Genomic DNA, 14,382 nt, shown 5'->3' with positions numbered 1-14,382 from the left:
AGCATGTGATGCATTTGCAGACGAGATTTAAATTAATTTCAGACAGGAATTGTTGAAATCACACATGAAGTTCCTTTAAACTCTACACAGGGTTTTGTTAAATCCCGAACGGAATTATTTCAAACCCTTGACAAGTTTCCATTGAATCCCGAATAGAATTCCTTTGAATCACAATCGGGATACCATTGAATTACTAATGAGAATGTTTTGATCAACTGACTGGATTTTTTTTAGGTTTCATTGAATCCCTGACGGAATTCCTTTGAGGATTAGAGGATTGAGTTCCTCCGGAATCGAGAATATTTTGAATACCAAATGAGAAACTTTTGGAAACTTTGAACACCAGCAGTATCCTAAACAAGATTTCTAAATATGAATCCCAAACGGGATTTCTTTGTGTCTCAACCGAGGTTTCTTTGATTTGCAGATGGAAATTTTTAGAATCTCTAAAAAAAACTCCTTTGAATTCTAGACGGGATTTTTGTAAGATTTGTAAGATTCTTATGCATTCCATATGGAATTGCCTTGAATCTCAGATGAAATTGATTTAAATCTCAGACAATATGCCATTGAATGCCAGTCGGGATTCCTTTGAATGACAGATATAATTCCTTAGAGTCTCAGACGGGATTATTTGAAATCCCATAGAAGATTCCAATAAATCTCTAACAATTCATCCAATAAATATACGGAGGTATTGGTGTTTTTGTAGTTATGCTGCCCCCTCGGTATTTTCCACTTTTTTTTTATTAAATCAATAGCTCTGTTTCCGTACTAGCTTTTCTGTAAGATTCTGTGCAGCAAAAAGCAAAAGTATGTTCCCGTAATTGCTGCACTATATTATATTCTTACAGCAACTTTCTGAAAGCTTCAGCAACCTACAGGGTAAGCAAAATAGCAAGTACGGGAACAGACCTAATCACACCAAAATCAGAGATGTCCCATTTTTTAATTACTATATTAACAACTATTTTTGCAGAGTGCAGAACATGTTGGAAACGATGGATGATGATCCTCTGGTGTTTATGTCGATAGATGCAACCGATTACAAATATTTTAACTATCGCTTCGTTAATCGATTTTATACGAATAAAAATCCGACATCACTAGATGAATGTGAAACGTCATTTCAAATATAAGGGCCATTCATAAATAATTAGACAATTTGAAAGTGATCGCGACGAATCACAAATTACGTCCCCACAGTAACTGAAATAAACTCGAGTGCTGATGCTGACCGGTTGATGAAACTGCCACCATCGTCGTCGTCCGGAAACAGTTTTGTTTTATAACCTAACCGAACTGGAAAAGATACAATCGACGTCTACTTAGCTTTGAATGTAGAAACTGGACATGCAGTCTTCTTCAGTGTAGCCAAAAACGAACGGCGGATGCAAGAGACGAGACACGGAGGTGTGCGTAGATAACATAATCAAAACTCGCATACCTAATCGAGAGAAGCTGATGGTGACCGGGTGCTTGTCGTTTCGCAGCGAACACGTGTTTCCGACCGGCTTTGGAAAGGAGTTTGACAGTCCGGGCTTCCCGGCGGGGACCCGATTAAAAATTGACACCAACGGTTTATGAATCGGTAATGATGATTGGATCCATAGGTAGTGGTACTATCTCGTTAATCTCACTTTTTTGATATCTGGCGAAAACCTCCACTGGATGTCAAACTCATGAACGCGGGTTCATCGCGTTCATTCGTGACGTCAGCGTGCAGCATCCTATAGACCAGTGCACGGATAGATTTGAGGCCACTCACTTGAGAAAAAGTGGCACAAGTTGCGGGCACTTAATGTTCATGAAAAATGAATAATGAACATTTAGTGTTCATGATTGGTTGACATTGCCCACAGTTTGTGTCACTTTTTTGTCGAGTGAGTGAACTCAAATTCATCTGTGTACGCGTCTATTGAGTTCTCCAAGCAGGATCTCACGAACACTACACTGATAACATAATTTTACACACACTAGCGTATACTGTCATGTGCACGGTAAGAATCAAACTTCCATTTATGACTAAAAGTGAACCCATTGTCAATAAAAGCGCCACTACTAATTAATGAGTAATTCATTATGCCAATTACACTGATAGGCAAAATAAAGTGCCCACCCCATCATTTTTGAAATTTCTCTCATTTATTTGGTTCAAATTCAAATAAACACACCGTAGTCTGTTTCGATGTCTTACCTTTATTATTCTTTTAAAGTTACACCTATGGAATACTGAAAATATAAAGTTTTACTTGAAGTAAAAGAAAATCAATTTGGATTGAAAAAGAAAACAGTGACAAAAAAAAGTGCCCACTTCAAAAATCGGTATGTTTTCGATAAGTTTCCATCGGAAAACCCCTCGATTGTTTTTGTTTTGAAAGTTTGACATGTATTGAAGCAAACGGGTGGAACTGGTGCATTTGTACACGTGATCGCATTTGAATCAGTTGAAAAAAATGGAGGACGTAGTGATTTCGAAAGCAATTCCCGTGTGTATCCGAAAATTGGTTGTTCGTGATGTGCAAAACGGTGAATCGCACCGGTCTGTCGCTAGGAAGTACAATATCAGCAAAACAGCGGTCGGGAAAATTCTGCAGAAAATGAAATCGTTCGGATCAGTGGTGGATCGCCCTGGCAGAGGCAGGATGCGCAAAACGGATGCGAGAACGGACACCAAGATCATGCGTGAAGTGAAGAAGAACCCGAAGGTAACTGTCCGCGAGATCCAGGAGGCTCTTCAGCTAACAGTTTCCAGTCGAACTGTTCGTCGCCGTCTCGTAGCACAGGGGTTGAACAGCAAAGTTGCTCGGAAGCGCCCATTTATCAGCAAGGCAAACAAAGTCAAACGGCTTAAGTTTGCTAAGGAGCATGCTGATAAGCCCCTAGAGTTCTGGAAAACGGTTCTCTGGACGGACGAATCAAAATTCGAACTGTTCAACCGGAAGCGACGGGTTCGTGTGTGGTGTAGATCGGGTGAGGAGCTTCAGGAGCGCCACATACAAGGCACGGTGAAGCATGGAGGAGGAAATGTGATGGTCTGGGGGTGCTTTTCGTGGGGTGGAGTGGGAAGCCTGGTGAAAATCGACGGGATAATGACGGCAGATTCCTACATCGACATCCTGCGGGAAAATCTGGAAGTTTCGCTGATCCAGACGGGCCTTGAGGAGAAATTCGTATTCCAGCAGGACAACGATCCGAAGCATACTGCCAAGAAGACTAAGTCTTTCTTCCGGTCATGTCGAATTAAACCACTGGAATGGCCTCCACAAAGCCCGGACCTCAACCCCATCGAGAATTTGTGGGCGATTCTCGATGCCAGGGTTGACAAAACTGGTGTTACCAATAAAAATAACTATTTTGAAGCCCTGGAGCGCGCCTGGGAAGAACTAGATCCACAGCACCTGAAGAATCTAGTGGAGAGCATGCCGAAGCGCCTGCAGCTGGTCCTGAAGGCCAAAGGAGGACACATTAACTATTAGGCTGGTATTCTTTTACTTTATTTTATGTTTTCTGGAGTTAAAATGCAGTGGGCACTTTTTTTTGTCACTGTTCTTTTTTACACCCATTTTGATTTTTTTTTCTTCGAGTCAGTCTCTTCTTTTTATCTGGTATTCTATAAGTGAAACTTAAAAAGAATATAAAGAATAAGATATAAAAAATACTACAGTGTATTTACTTTAATTTGAACCAAATAAATGAGAGAAATTCAAAAAATGATGGGGTGGGCACTTTATTTTGCCTATCAGTGTAAGTAGTAACTGTTAGCTACTGTTACCGTGCAAGCGTAGGGTTTGTTTTCGTTATGTTGTTTATTTTTACTTTAGAATGACAGTTCTTACAGCCAACAAAAAATTTCTCACAGCTAACAAAAAATTTCATCTCACTAACACACGCAAATCGCATCAATACGAACCCGGCTGGAGAGGACTATAGACGAGTGCACGGATGGATTTGAGTTCACTCACTCGACAAAAAGTGACACAACAGCGGGGCCCACTTTGTGTCACTTTTTGCCGAGTGAGTGAACTCAAATCCATCCGTGCACTCGTCTATAGGGAGCTGCACCATCGGGTTAACCTAACTTCTTTTGACATCTGGCGGTGGTTTGTTTATATGGACTTATAGAAAAATTGAATTTCTTTAAAATGTTTTTTTAAAGATTCAAACTGATGAATGCAGGTTCATCGCGTTCATTCGTGAAGTAAGCGTGCAGCATTCTATAGACGAGTGCACGGATGGATTTGAGTTCGCAGACTCGGCAAAAAGTGACACGACAGCGGGGTCCTGTTTACTAAAAATGAACACATGAATAATACTAGCGTACCATTTGAAACGGGTCTATAAACATATGTACACGAAACTTGTTAAGCCTTTTTCGCGCCAACCGAATACGCTCACGAAAACTAACAACACCATCAGGTAGGGGAAATTCTCCCCTTCCGGATAGTGTTCTTAGTTTGCGTGGGCGTACTTCGGTTCTCGTGAAAAACACTTAGCAAATTGTTTCCAAAAGTTGATAGTCCCTTTTCAAAATTTACGCGAGCATTATTCATGTGTTCATTTTTAGTAAACAGGGCCCCGCTGTTGTGTCAATTTTTTTTTCAGTAGATGAACAAAAGTTCACCCGTGCACTCGTCTATAGTAAGCTTCGAGAGAATCCAACTAACTGTGATGAATGTCAACATTTGAACACAATCAAGCTACAGTAGACGAATGCACCGATTAATTTGAGTTCACTAACTAGAGAAAAAATGACCAAGCTGCGGGCAATTAATTTGTCATGAATCCTTAGTGTTCATCATTGTGTCACTTTTTTTTCGAGTGAGTGCACTCAAATCCATCCGCGCCCTCGTCTGTGGTTTACTCGGGTTGCCAAGCAACCGACAGCAACACAGAGACGCAAACGGCGAGAAAATGCCATTCGTGAAAGTGAAGTGACAACGACTTCCTCGTTTGTCCGTCCGTTCGTTCGTGCGATGGGTGTTGTGAAAGATGCAGCAGTCGTTGCACTTTTTTTTTTCTTCCCTCCAAGCCCACCTCGAAGCCGGAAGGGAAGCAAACGACGAGAGAAGCCGAGATTATTGACCATTATCGTCAATTTCATTTCATCATTTTTTTTACACTGCCTGTCGGTCTATGCTCTGGATATGGTGCCGCAGTGGTACTTGGGCGTTGGACATGTTGGAAAGGGTGACACCCGATTAGCATTGGCAATTCGTCATCGTGAAGTAATTTTCTTTTGCGGTATTTTGCTTTACCAACCGTTGTGTATGGCTTCCACCTGACCGTGAGGTCGCATTTTGTTTACATTCGTGCGGCTTGTGACATGAGACAAATTTGTTGAAAGGGAGCTGTCAAATGGTGTACTACGTATTTTCTAACCAATTTACATGCATTTGGTGCATGCTATTCGATCTAGAATGCTTTTACTTACATCCATGCTGGTAGCAAGCTGTTCACACTCGCAAGGTAGTTCAATTCTAAGTGACAGCGTGGTTTGTTTACAACCTTACGAATGTGAACACCTTGCTAGGTAAAATTGGGATTTTATCAACTTCTAAAACTAGGAGCAATGAATGATGTTGCATCCGGAGGATTCTACTCACCTGGTTCGTTCGAGCTCTTCGAGTACGGGGAGGAGGAGTTGGGCAGTGGCGTTCCTTTCATGGGAGGCGCTGGAGGCACGTTACTAAATTCTATATGATGGGAATAATGGGAAGGTCGGAGGTAATCGAACAAAAACAATGAGAACTCAAGGAACTACAGTACTTAGATGCTAGAAGAGAATAGGACAAGAAGGAAAGTGTACAGAAAGAAAAAGATGAAGGGATAGAAGAAGTTCGAAAGTAGTAGTCTCGTTTAAGATTCAACAAACCATCATTGAATTCAATCATCGAAAGTAGTTTTTTCGTTCAAATTCAAAATTCTGCCAATGAAAATATCATCACTGTGTTCCGTTAGGCCAGTAGAATGCAATGATGACATTTTCGTTTGCAGAATTTTGAATTTGAATGAAAAAACTGCTTTTAATTTTTTGATGATGATTGAAAAAACAATGATGGTTTGTTGAACCTTAAGCGGTTACGGTTAGTGTCCACTCCACGATTTGTAGTCTTCGGTCAGTAGAAGCATTGATATAGCATGTCGAGCCCCTTTGTCCACGTATACATGTATGAAGTAGGTGTGTCTCTACAGATGGAAATGGTATGGTGCAATTCGAAAGGAAGAAGTCATTTCAAACAAAACGGGGAACCTTCGAAGGTGACGGAAGCCTTGGCAGTGCAACCACCTCCGCTACCGCCGCCGCCAGTCATCGTCTGAATCTTCTTCCAGAGATATTCTGCGTTCAGCTGCCGGTCCGGGACGTAGCGATACTTCGGCCGATGAATGCTCGGGTCGAACTTCTGGTCGGCGAAGATGTCGTAGAACTGTTTCAGAAAAGCGGTCCCGTCCTGTTTGTCCTTGTGTCGTGGCGGTGAGGTGGAACAGGATCGAAGCTTGTCACTTCGGCGGCGGTGACGACGGCCAGGCTTCTGCCCCTGGGGCGACTGGTCTGGTGCAGTGATCGAGCGTGCATTGTCCGCGGGCTTGGGATACTGGTGCGCTACCCAGGGACCGGAAAGGTAGTTGGAGATATCTTTAAGCTCGCGAATGTCCGGAACAGAAGTGTACATCTTACCCAATATCGACAGGTTCTCCACCGTTTCAAACTTACTCTTGATCTTCTCGACCTCTCCACGACCTCCGCTGCAACCGCCGCTCGTTGATCGCTCCCTCTGCGGGGAACGAGCGCTCTTGATCTCCCGCTTCAGGGATGCCGTCTTGCTGATGACGTTGATGTGCGGCATGAAGCGGTCATCCCTGCGTAGCGGGTTTTTTGGAATCGGCGAATGAGCCCGTTCCTTCCTCTTCCGGCTACGCGCTCGCGACTGTACTTCGTATTTGTGAGTCATCCTCGTTACATCCCCGGTTTCGTGCTGTCTGACTGTGATTCTCCTGCTGGCCTTAGCACTTTCCCTCTCTCCAAATGGGCGGTTCAACTCGGAATCGCTCTGGTACTGCCGAGGACTGGTGTCTCTTGATGGTTGCTTCCACATATTTGCATCCAAACTCTCGAATTGGTCCTTAATCTTCTTCACTTCTCCAGTTTGTATGCACGTCGCGTACTCTGGAGTTGAGCTACGCGAACGAAATGTGAAGTTTTTTGGAGACCGTTTGCCTTCCTGATAGCTGTACGAATAGGTCATCGAAGGCTTCTCACCGAACAGATCCTTCAAATCTGTATAGGACTGGGAGTTCAACAGCGGTGACACACCCTGGGATGTCTTGACCTCTATGGTTCGTTCCTCGGACACCTTAGCATTGTCGTCCTCATCCGTCGATGATTCCCTAGCATGGTAAACCGTTACGGCAGGCTCATCTTCTTGGCGCCTCTCCTCAAAGTACTTGATCTTACTTTTGACGTCGTCAGATGTATTCCTGAAAATCACCGTCCTGTTGCTCGTTTCCGAAGAAACACTCTCGGTTTCGCAATACGAATGCGGTCTTTCTCTGTCCAGCGGTCTCGCCTTCCGCATAACGACTTCTTCTCTAGCTTCCTCAAACTTCAGTCCACCTTGCATCATTCGGTAGTCCGTTTGCAGCGAAAAATATTCTTCCTTTTGTGGAAGGATGGACGGTCGTTCCTTCTTCTTCATAGTTGGCAGTGTATGGCTGGCATGCTTTTCCAAGATCTTACTCTTCAGCTCCTGACACAGAGCTTCCTGCCTGTTTTTCTGTTCGAATGTCTTCTGGATCGCAGCGACTTTACTTTCCTTCTCAAGCCTTGGCTTGAACTGTGCCTCGTTAACCTGATCCTTAGTCAGCACTGAGTTGCTCCGCACTTTCAGCGTACTGGAAGCCGACTTGCTCCTCTCTTCCGGGACGTGAATCACGTACTCCTCTTTAGCCACCGCCTTTAATTCTTCTTTGTTGCAGTAGATCTCAGTCAGTTGACTCTTCAACTTCTTCATTTGATCGCTCGAAAGCGTACTCAAGAGATTGTTACTAATACCATATCGCTTGTCCGCTTCCAGCGATACCGATCCGCTGTACTTTTCCGCCATCTGCGAAGCAACATCCACCACCGATGATCCCCTCCACAGTGGTTTGTAGTGATCCTTCTTCGTATCCAACTCCCTCTTGGTAAACTCTTCGAAATGCAACACCTTCTTGCTCAACTGGCCCTTTAAATCCTCCACGGACTTCTCTTTGTTCCTCAACCCCGTATCTAAATCATACTTCCAACGGATATCATCCGGATCGTGTGCCAAAAACATCAGATCCTTGTCCCTCTGATCCTGTTTCAACCGGTACAGCAGTTGGTTCAACTCTCGTTCCACCTTTTCCTGATCGCGAACCTTTCTCCACAAATCAAAGTCAATAATCTCCTCGTCCTTACGTCGTGGACGCAAATCCGTCGACGAAGTCACCTTTTCGAGCTGACCCAATCGCTCCAAACTGCAGTAGAAGTCATTCAAATCCTGAAACCGATCCGATCGTCTATGACGACAAATTGGACCATGCTTCTCGTAGCTGCCCAGGTTCATAGAGTGGCTTCGAATCAACTCATCCGAGCACTGATTCGCACTGCGATCCGTAGTACTCAGACTACGTGCGCGTACGATCTTCTTGACGTGTCCTTCCCCTTTTAGGTGCTGAATGCGTCTACAGGATGGGGAACGAGACGAGCGCTTGGTTGTTTGCGAATATTCAACTGACTTGCGTCCCAAAATGGTTCTGGGAGCATCCGGTTGGACCACTTCAGCGATCAAAGTCTGTACCGGTGGTTCACTCTTGCTCCGTTCGTGATAGCTGTAGTCTATCTTCATGCTGCGTCCACGCAAGTACCCGAACTCTTCCTCCTCGTCGGTCAACTGCATCAAAGACTCGTACCGCTGAACCTGTTCGATGACCTCACCGGTTGTGGCGGCATCCATGGTCGGACTCTCACCGCTACGGCATCCACCGTATCTGGTATCCATGGTTTTGAACTTCGATAACGATACGGGCTTCGCCTGGGTGAGATAGTAGTTCGGTTGCTTCAACGAGGGTTCGGATTTCGCCGATAAGCTGTTCCACAAGCGAGCCTTCTCCCGGACCGACGAGGTCTGAGGTGGATCGGCTCCGGAGTTGCACCCGGGTGGAGCCGGTGAGGATTTCCTCAGGAATAGATTCTGGAAAAAAGAATTCGTCCGGACGAGGTCGTTCTGCTGGACGATGCGCTCGCTGTAGCTCTCGATTCTCTTTGATTTTCTGGAGGGTTTGTTGGGTTCTTTGCGGGTGGTCGGATTTGAGGGGTTGGACTTTTTTGAGGTGAAGCTGGTGGGGATGAACGATGCACGGGACTTGCGCTTCGAGTTGGTGGAATCGATGGAGAAAGTTGAGTTGGTACGGGCCAGGCTTTGGGTGGATGGAGTCTTGGACTTGAGGCCTAGACTTTTGGTGACCTTCTGAATGTTGGACTTGATGGTTATGGTAGGTGAAATTTTGCCTTTGGTCTTCTGGGGTTTCTGAGTGGTGGAGGCACGCACCAGTTCTTTACCGCGAGATGATACGGAAACGGTTACTTTGAGGGCTTTGTCTTCCTGGGGCTTTCCACAAACGGAGGAAGTGCTGGCTTTGCTGAGACTTTGCTTCGAAGAGTAGATGCTGGATGCACTTTTGAAGTTGGATGAAATACGGCGGAGAGCTCTGGACGTCGTAGCGAAGCGTTCAGGTCTATCGATAACCAATGGAAGGTACGAACTACGAAGGGCTTTCTTCACCTCGTTCGGTGACTTGAGTTCCGGATTGCGGAGAATGCTGGTGGAGACGGTGACTTCCTTGCCACAAACTTTCGGCAGCTTCCCCTCCAAGCGTTTCTTCTCTTCGGCGAAGGTTCTCTCCTTGGAGATACCTCTACCAAAGGCAACCGGACTTGGACTAGCTTTCCTGACGGGACTGCTAGAGCTGGCCCGATACGTGTATCGCTTGGCTACGCGGGTGCTATTTTCCAGGTTCTTCTCCTCTTTGATCGAGGAAGCAACGTAGGAAGTGGCAAAGATCGGTCCAGCCGATTTGGATCTATACTGATCGATCTTGCGAAGGGTTCGGGTCCCCATGCCACTGCTGCTGCTGGTCTCCACAACCGTTTTCTTGTCGTAGTTTTTGGTCTTGATTTGGGACATGATCCGCAACGTGGAGTTGCTGCGGGAAGACTTGCGATTCGGAGGTGCAGGTGGTGCCACCGGTACAAACGATCTGACCTCCCTCGGAAACGGCCCGAACATGTCTAGCGGACGTGAGATGCTGGTGATCGGATAGCAGGTGATCTCCTGCGGTGGAACCAGAAATGGATTGGTTGCCATGGTAGGGAGAACCTCCTGAATCTGGACCTGCAGTTCGCTGTCGCCATCTGTTGGGGAATAGAAGCATGTTTTTGGAACGCTGAAGCATTTTCGTTGTATTTGGTACTAACACTCTGGTGCCGTATGTGTATAGTCCCACCTTAACCTTGGTTGTAGATTGCTACTGCTGCTGCTGTTGCTGCTGCAATGTGGCTCACTCATTGTTACAAAAACGCTGAGGCTGCAGATAAACACAAACACACTTTGGTGCCATCAAACGGGTGTAGGGTTAGAATGCTGCCCCCGACTGCCGCCGGGACGGGATTAAATCGAACTCTTTAGTGTAAGCAATCATCTATTTTAGCTATCTACTGTGCTGAACGTGTGAACGCAAAAACGGGTGAAGGTGAAGTGCGGGGGTGTAAAATGTGCAAATGCTGAATCGGCTAAGAATTTCCTACACGTGCTTATGTGTAAATTGACCACCTTGGACCACATACCTAGCCATTATCGTTTACGATTCCGATAACCGGCTTTGAATTGCAAGCGGACATGCAGCATTGTGCTACTCTGTTAGTCTACCTTGCAGGCGTGCAACACTATGCACATGTTTGTATATGTATATGTTTCTTTATGTACAATGTGGATTAGTTGCAGAAAATTTACGACAACGCAGGAGTCTTCCGGCATGGCAGAACACCTGCTGGAATTTATCAGAGAGTAAATATTGAAACGCCACAACCACAGAAACACACACACACCGGCCTTAGTTTTGTGCATTCTGGTCCTGAAATGTTTATTACGTGTGGAATTATTAGCAATAACATGCGGTTTGAATTGAATCGGATAAATCCTTAGATAGAGAAATGGGAAAGAGGTAAGGCTGTAAGGCAAATAGACTGTTGTTTCGATCCCGAGCAAAAGGATTAGAGAGGGATTGAAAATTGTAAAGTAGTGGTAAGTTGCTTTGTGACAGTTGAATCCTCCACCTTGGCGTGAGAGCAAAATCCATCAGGATTGCCGCCTGATGTTGTGACCGATAGTAAAACCAGGTTTGGTAAGATGAAAACAAACCCGAACTCGTGACTTACCTTTGGGCTTTTCGGGTGCCGGCTTGCGGAATCCTTGGACAGGGATTTCACCGCCTGCCTGCATATTCTTGTAGTACTGTTTCTGTTCGATGGGGCTCAGGGCTGCACTGGTCGGGACTTCCTTCTTGCGGAAGATCAGCGTCGTGTCGCTGTCGTAGCCACCCTGTTCCTTGCTGAGGGCTCTGAAAAGGACGATAGATGATCGTTGGAAATTAGTGCAAATTTTTGCCGTAACGCGAATTGCAAAAGCCTTGCGGACAGTTTGCAATTGAAATTCAACAGATGGTTAATGTAGTGTTTACATCTGTGCTGATTTGCTAGCGCTAGTGTACTATAACTGTACTAAAAAGTAGACAGCATAATGCAAACAGTTCGTCAGCATCTGCCAGCATGAAATATCACGAACAACTGAAATTCGTGCTAGTTGGTTGAGCTAGCTGAGCTAGGGAACGAGCGTAAGTGTACCTAACTTTGTACAACACATATAAGTCTTCCATTGCCATTTTGTTGATTACCAATCGATCTGAAACCAACGTGTATTCCTCAAAAAACTTGTTTTGAACTTAACAAACTAAACTTTGATTACAGTAAACCCCCATCAAATGAGGATAATAGGGAAAATTTAAATGGAAACCGAATGAACGTTGTCCATACTACGTAGGATTTGACTTAATTGGATACGACTTGGAATTTCTCAAGATCCTGACCAGATTGAAATTTACTGTCTTCGGCGCAAAGTTGTTCAGCAGATCATCACTTTTTCGCTGGTGAATAGTAGTTTAAATTTTCTCACTACGCGACGCCTGTATACATGTGAAATTCTCGCATGAAATATATCTCGAGATCCTGACCAGATAGAAAGTTACAGTCTTGCGTAAAGCTGATCAGGAGGTCAAGGCCTTTTGGATGGTGGACAGTAGTTTAAGAGTTTTCTCACTTCGTGGCGCTAGTATACATGTGAAATATCTCTAGATCCGGTCCAAATTGAAAGTAAATGCTTTCGGCAGTGTTGTTCAGGAAGTCAAGATCTTTTCGTTGGTTGACAATAGTTCAGAATTTTATCACTACGCGGTGCTAGTATACACGTGCAACGAACTTGACCAGCTAGAAAGTTACAGTCTTGCGCAAACTTATTCAGGGGGTCAAGACGTTTTGGCTGGTTGACAGTAGTTCAAAATTTTCTCACAACGTGGCTCTAGTATACATGTGAGTCATACCATTGATTGGGAATGTTTTGGACAGGTGAAATGGTTTGTTTTCTTCTTCTTATTCTTCACATTCTAAGCTTTCTGCTGATCACATTTTAGCTTATTGCGTGCTCTCAACTTAGTATTCTAGATGCACTTCAACAGTTATTGAGAGTTTTCGATGCCTGTACCATTTTACATTAGTATAATTGTGTGGCAAGTACAATTATACTCTATGCCCGTAAAGTCGAGAAACTTTCCAACCCGAAAAATTCCAGCATGGTCTTGCTTTGTAGTTGCACCTTTACTGACTGAGCTAAGGGAGGCCTCTGAAATAGTTTTTGTGGCTCGCTATTTTTCGCAGAGGAAAAGTCATGCTGAATCTAATTTAAAAACCTTAGTTATACTAAAGGATAACAAGGACAAAACTAACACCATTCGCCCTGAGGAATCTAGCATAAACTAATCAAAATCTGATTGTTTTTGCATAACTTGCATGCTTCTATCAAAATATAGAACTGATCACGATTTGAAAAAGTGATCTAGATCAAAACCATCGATGCCAAAAGATAGCTTGTATTCACATGAACAACTGTGCCGCAGGTTTTGTTTCGATAATATGCTTCTACTAAAAGATAGAGCTGATCTAGTTCAAAACATGTTAGTAATCAAGGTCAGTGATAATGGTAACAAAAGATAGCTTCTATTTATCTTGACAACTTTCGAGAAGATTTTGATTGCTATTAAGCGTGCTTTCTCAAAAGATAGAGTTGGTATAGATCAAAATATGGAGATCTAGATCAAAATGAATGATGTCAACACATAGATACTATTCATCTGATCAACTTTGCCCAAGACACCAAACCTCTATTACTTGAATTAGAGGAGTTCTGAGGTTTTCTCCGATTAAATGCTTCTAAAAAGATAGAACTGATCTGAATCAAAATAATTTAGCAATAAAGGTAATTTCTAATCGTATCAAAAGATAGCTCTTAACTATCTGAAAGAAAAATATTAAAAGATTTTGTTTTAATAGCGTGCTTTCTCAAAATATAGAGCTGAACTAGAGGAAATGCAATGATCTAGATCAAACCAAATGATGTCAAAACATGTGATATGATAGATCTTATTCACCTGAACAACTTTACGCAAGACACCAAACCTCTATGACTTGAACTTTATGAGTTATGAGGTTTTGGGCGATAAGATGCTTCTACCAAAAGATAGAGCTGATCTAGATAAAAACAATTTAGCAATCAAAGTCAGTTCTAATCGTATCAAAAGATAGCTTTTAATTAACTGGAAAAATTTGGAGAAGATTTTGTTTCAATAGCGTGCATCCTCAAATGATACAGGTAATCTAGATCTTAATTTAGTGATCTAGATCAAAACAAATGATATAAATGATGATGATATGATGATATAAGATAAGATAGATATTATTCACCTGAACAACTTTGTTGAGGACACCAAACCTCTATGACTTGAAATTGAGTAGTCATGAGGTTTTGTCCGATAAGATGCTTCAGATCTAGATCAAAATTTAGTAATCAAGGTCAGTTTTACTGGTACCAAAAGATAGCTCATATCGATCTAGAAAATTTTGGAGAAGATTTTGTTTTAATTGCGTGCTTCCTCAAAATATAGAACTCCTCTAGATCAAAACATAGTGATCTAGATCAAAACAAATGGTGTCAAAAGATAGATCTTATTTACCTGAACTAGATTCGGTGTATA

At 43.5% G+C, this 14,382-nt stretch overlaps 1 protein-coding gene across 9 annotated transcripts in view; it reads right to left on the bottom strand.

Annotated features, from left to right (window-relative positions):
- CAP overlaps positions 1-14,382 on the bottom strand; it is a 401,038-nt gene that overhangs the window by 70,257 nt on the left and 316,399 nt on the right. For 7 of the 9 annotated variants that reach the window (XM_065230341.1, XM_065230337.1, XM_065230336.1 and 4 more), the window contains 3 exons: positions 11,459-11,640; positions 6,254-10,435; positions 5,607-5,696 (listed from right to left, as the gene is read on the bottom strand). In XM_065230341.1, the coding sequence (XP_065086413.1) occupies positions 5,607-5,696; positions 6,254-10,435; positions 11,459-11,640 (4,454 nt within the window). The remainder of the gene's footprint in view (positions 1-5,606; positions 5,697-6,253; positions 10,436-11,458; positions 11,641-14,382) is intronic. The other 2 variants (XM_065230338.1, XM_065230344.1) reach the window with 2 other exon arrangements.

This window comes from Ochlerotatus camptorhynchus, unplaced genomic scaffold (assembly GCF_037179485.1).
Source record: "Ochlerotatus camptorhynchus isolate MF236.1 unplaced genomic scaffold, CSIRO-AGI_Acam_v1.1 ptg000330l, whole genome shotgun sequence".
Taxonomy (NCBI): domain Eukaryota; kingdom Metazoa; phylum Arthropoda; class Insecta; order Diptera; family Culicidae; genus Ochlerotatus; species Ochlerotatus camptorhynchus.
Note: the sequence above shows the minus strand (reverse complement) of the source record. Positions and strands in the feature narration are given on the sequence as shown.